This window comes from Crocuta crocuta, unplaced genomic scaffold (genome assembly GCF_008692635.1).
Source record: "Crocuta crocuta isolate KB4526 unplaced genomic scaffold, BGI_CrCroc_1.0 scaffold330, whole genome shotgun sequence".
NCBI lineage: Eukaryota > Metazoa > Chordata > Mammalia > Carnivora > Hyaenidae > Crocuta > Crocuta crocuta.
In genome coordinates this window covers 99,434-104,408 of record NW_027530521.1, presented here as the reverse complement: position 1 = coordinate 104,408, position 4,975 = coordinate 99,434, and the positions used below count along the sequence as shown (strand labels likewise).

Genomic DNA, 4,975 nt, shown 5'->3' with positions numbered 1-4,975 from the left:
TCCTATTGGTTATATAATCTATACCCAAAGCTTTACAGAGAATTGTTCCACCGAATACATACAATCAGAGATTTTCTATACATTGTAACATTTTTATGTTGTTTAGCAGTGGCCCTTGGATCAATAATTTGTTAATGCGAGAGGTTTCTAGTTGGAAGAGAATTTAGTCATCATTTAATTAAATACTGCTATTTTATGAAAGAGGAATCATTAAAGATTACAGAAAACAAGGAGAGCAAAATATACTTAAGTTCACCTATTTTGACTTCAAGACAATTATCCTTTCTGTTAGTCATACTTGTTCTTAATATTTGAATATTTTTTTTCCTTCTCTAGTCACATGAATTGTTACCCAAGATTACTGTGTGACTCCAGAGCTTCCTCATGGCGTTTTTCACCTCTGAGTTTCTGAGGGTGTAGATTAAAGGGTTTAACATGGGTGTTATCATAGTATAAAACACAGCCACTGTTTTGTCAATGGGGAAGGTGATCATGGGTCGAAGGTACACAAATATACAGGGTACAAAGAACAGGACGACTACAGTAACATGGGAGGCACAGGTGGAGAGAGCCTTACGCTGTCCTTCAGGACTGTGGGTTCTCAGGGAGTAAAGGATGAGACCGTAGGAGGTGATAAGAAGAGAAAAAATGAGCAGACACATCAGCCCACTGTTGGCGGCAACAAGAAGTCCAAAGATGTGAGTGTCGGTGCAGGAGAGGTTTAGCAGAGGGAAGAGGTCACAGATGAAATGGTCAATGACATTGGGGCCACAGAAGGGCAACCAGACTATGAAAAGAATTTGAATCAGAGCATGAAGAAACCCCCCAGCCCAGGCCATGGCCACTAGGAGGCCACACGCTCGCCTGTTCATTGTGATCGTGTAGTGCAGGGGCTTGCAGATGGCTACGTAGCGGTCGTAGGCCATCACTGTAAGCAGGATGATCTCGACTCCTCCAAAGAAATGCTCTGCAAAGAGCTGTGTCATGCACCCGCTGAAGGAGATAGTTTTCCTTTCAGCGAGTAAGTCCAGTATCATTTTGGGAACCATGGTGGAAGAGCAGCAGCTGTCTATGAAGGACAAGAAGGACAGAAAAAAGTACATGGGGGAGCCCAGGGCTCGGCTGGTGGTGATCGTCACCACAATGAGTAGGTTGCCGGCCACAGTGAGGAAGTAGATGACTATAAACACAGCGAACAAGAGTTTCTGTGCATCTGGGTTCTGTGTCAGGCCGAGCAGGATGAATTCCGTCACGTTGTTCATTCGCTCCATGAACCAACGTTGGCATTTGGATAATTGATCTATCTGCGGATATAGCACAGGGATTGTACTCATGGCGGATACATTTTGATCCCGCAAATCACTTCTGTCCGGATTGTTTTTTAGCCGACTGATGGAAACCCCAAGCACATAAACTCAGATTTAAGTTGGGCCTTATCACTAGTTACATAAGGAACACACAGCCTCTTTACCCTCTCCCGTACACAGACGCACAGACGTGTACAGACACATGCACGCACACATTGGCGTATACACTCATCTTACAGTCACAAATACGCTTTTATGACTGAAGTCCCCTTCCTGTAATTGTGCATAGGTGACTATTTTCTGAGCAATTGACAGTATTTTCTCCCACAGAAAAACAGGAATGAAAGGAGGGCCTGTAAGGAGTAGTAGAGGCTTGAATTCATGAGAGGGTCCTGCCCTGTGTCTCTTCTCTCCTCACCTGTGCCGATGAGGCTAAGCAACAGATTCTGTTTGGCATTTTTCACTTGTTTGGGGTCGACTAGAAAACATCAGAAAAATTCCATTTGAAATTAAGAATGATGTGATGACATTTCAGAGAAAACTAACTCAGTCAATGAGGCATCAGTAACATTTATGGCAGTTAGATTTGTGAGCTTATATAACTTTTAAACTGAATTCTCTAAGAATATCATCAAACCAGAAAAAGGAAGAATATTCTGAAGGAGATGAAACAGCTAGCATGATGCAATGCAAAATTCTCCAGATTTATTTGGAACTTTAGAATTCAGGGGAGAATTTGTTATGTTTAGTTTTCAAGGATAGTTTGCATATAAAACCAGTTTAAAGAAGACCATGAAAAATTCTCTGGATGTATTCAGAAAACATATCTTAAATGTGAGGAAGCAAAAACACCATAATCTGTTGGGTAGAGTATGTTTGTTAGGGTCAGGTAGACTAGTTCTTTATTCTCATTTCACAGCCATGTAATGATGTGTATAGACCATAGTTTCATGGCATCTAAACTTTCTTGTATATAAAATAGGAAAAATAACAAATGACATAAAGGAATTGAAGAATATCATTATTACATAGGCCAAAGTTTTATCTCAAAGGTAAAACACATGGCTTTCCACACACTCCAGATTCTTGAAAGAAGAATAAAAATGAATCCTTATTCTTATCCCACATATCATAATTCTTATCCTGGAAAGATTTGATTGTTATAATATTAAGAAAGAACATAAGTGAAGAGAAAAATGAATTAAATATTCAAGAAGTTAAACAAATAACCAATTATATTCAGAAAAATAGTTGGATGCAGAAATCAATATACCAGCTAGTAGAACGATATTAGACTTGATAAATACATTAAAAAGTTTTAAAGAGTCTCTTATGGTTTGCTTCTCTCTGTCTCTCTCTCTCTCTCTCAAAAAATTTTTTGATGTTTGTTTATTTTTGAGAGACAGAGTGCAAGCAGGGGAGGGGCAGAGAGAGAGGGAGATATAGAATCCAAAGCAGGCTCCAGGCTTAGGCTGTCAGCACAGAGCCTGATGCAGGGCTCAAACTCACGAACTGTAAGATCATGAACTGAGCTGAAGTTGGTCACTTAACCAACTGAGCCACCCAGGTGCTCCATGTCTCTTAAATACAGAGAACAAAATGAGGGCTGCTGGAGGGGTGGGTGGAGGGATGGGCCAAATGGGTAATGGGCATTAAGGAGGGCACTTGTTGGGGTGAGCCTTAGATGTTCTATGTAAGTGAAGAATCACTAAATTCTACTCCTGAAATCATTATTACATTATATGTTAACTAACTTGGATTTAAATAAAATTAAAATTTAAAAAAAGAAACAGTTTTTTAGTATTTCAAAAATATAATATAACTGGCCACAAATACAACTAATGTTGGGATAAGCTTAATAAGAAGGAAGTATGGTCAAACTGCAAAAGAACATTATTTTTCAGGAATATTTAAAAGAATATAGTTCATAAAACATTTCTCAACAACTGGATAGTATTTTTCAAAATANCTAAGCAAAAGTCGGACGCTTAACCGACTAAGCCACCCAGGCGCCCCAGGAATAGAGTGTTTTAAAGTCTTCAAATAAAATATAGGTTTGTTCAAAAACAGAAAAACAAGCAAATATATATCTAATCTCTGGATGGGGAAGAGCATGTTAAGCAAAATGCAATGATATGAGATACAGGACAAAACTAATGGATTCAGTTAGATAAAGATCTGGATGGAACACACTGGAAAAATACCTGCAACAAGTATAACAAGTAACTTTTAATATATAATGAAATGGTTTTTACAGAAAGGCCTATTCTTACCATTATAAAAATAAGGGCAAAACTAATAAAAAGATAACTCTCAAGAAAAAAACATTAGTCATCTAAAACAATGCTCTATTTCACAAGTCATCAAAGAAATACATTTTCAAAGGAATATTTAAAAACTGAAATACTTTTAACTAACTGGCTAAAATTTATGACAGCTAAATTACCCAGTGCTGGTGGCTGTGTGTTGATATAAAATATTCTGGAAAGAAGTTTGACTTTATGCAATAAGAGTTTTATAACTGGTCATGTCCCTTGGTCCAGTCCTCCTTAGGCTTCGGAATCTATTCTAGTTTAAAAATATGGACAAACATGCATATTGTTGTATTTCCTAATTTTTTATGATAATAATTAAAAATCTAAATGTATAAAGAACAATTACATGAATTTTATTTATGAAATATCAGGTGGACAGTTATTTAAAGAATTAATAGTTTGGAATGAGGGATGCCTGGGTGGCTCAGTCTGTTAACCATCCTACTCTTGATTTCAGCTCAGGTCAAGATCTCCCAGTTTGTGAACTCGAGCCCCACATCAGGCTTTGTGCTGATGGTGCAAAGCCTGCTTGGGATTTTCTCTCCCTATCTCTCTGCCCCTCCCTCTTTCTCTCTCTCTCTCTAAAATAAATAAACTTAAAAAAAGAAAAAAAATAGTGTGGAAAGATTCTTCCAATATATTGATGAATGGAAAACACAAGATATAAAAACAGTTTACATACTATGATCTAAATTGTCCAAAATGGCATATGTACATAGAAAAGTATCTCAAAAAAGTACACTATAAAGACTAATAGTGCCTACTTGAATTACAGGTAAAGGACAATTTTTTATTCTTTAAAAATGTTTTGATTGAAGTTTTCTGCAAAGAGAAAAGATCAGCTTTATAATTAGTGAAATAAATTAGTAAAAGAAATATTATTTTCTTATCTCAGGTCATAAATCCTAAGTGGCTGCTTTTCTTAATAACTAAATATGGTCATTATTCATAAAAATCTGTGACAGGAGATATACATATTTAAATCTAAGTCACTTTAAATTGGAGACCCTCATAGCACCTTGAGAACAAAATACTAGTAAAGAAATCATTGATTGTACTGACCTGTCTGAATGTAGTTGGAAAGAAGTAACAGATTCATTCCAGAGCAAGTACCTTATTTGGGAGCACATTTGGCATGGATGTAGCAATCACTGACCCATTCCTAGCGGCTGCTTTGCAAGTTCATCCATTTTTATCTTAGATATAATGTTTCTTTTGTTCACTTAGTGACTTGAAAAGTATTGCTAAGAGAGACATCCTAAATAATTCTGAGTTCATGGGCTAGGTTTAGTTTTGCTTCCTAAGGTCATACTTCCTTTGAGTGTGACACACAAGCATCCCAGTTCAGATAAT

At 37.0% G+C, this 4,975-nt stretch overlaps 1 protein-coding gene across 1 annotated transcript; it reads right to left on the bottom strand.

Moving 5' to 3' along the window:
• Positions 1-332: 332 nt before the first annotated feature.
• Positions 333-1,271, bottom strand: LOC144234210 (olfactory receptor 4C5-like). Its single transcript, XM_077767488.1, has one exon. The coding sequence runs from the start codon at positions 1,269-1,271 to the stop codon at positions 333-335; it is 939 nt and encodes a 312-aa protein (XP_077623614.1).
• Between the last annotated feature and the right edge of the window lie 3,704 nt (positions 1,272-4,975).

Excerpts from the sequence above, each read along its gene's own strand:
- LOC144234210 (XM_077767488.1), bottom strand. The coding sequence starts at position 1,271 with ATGGAGCGAATGAACAACGTGACGGAATTCATCCTGCTCGGCCTGACA.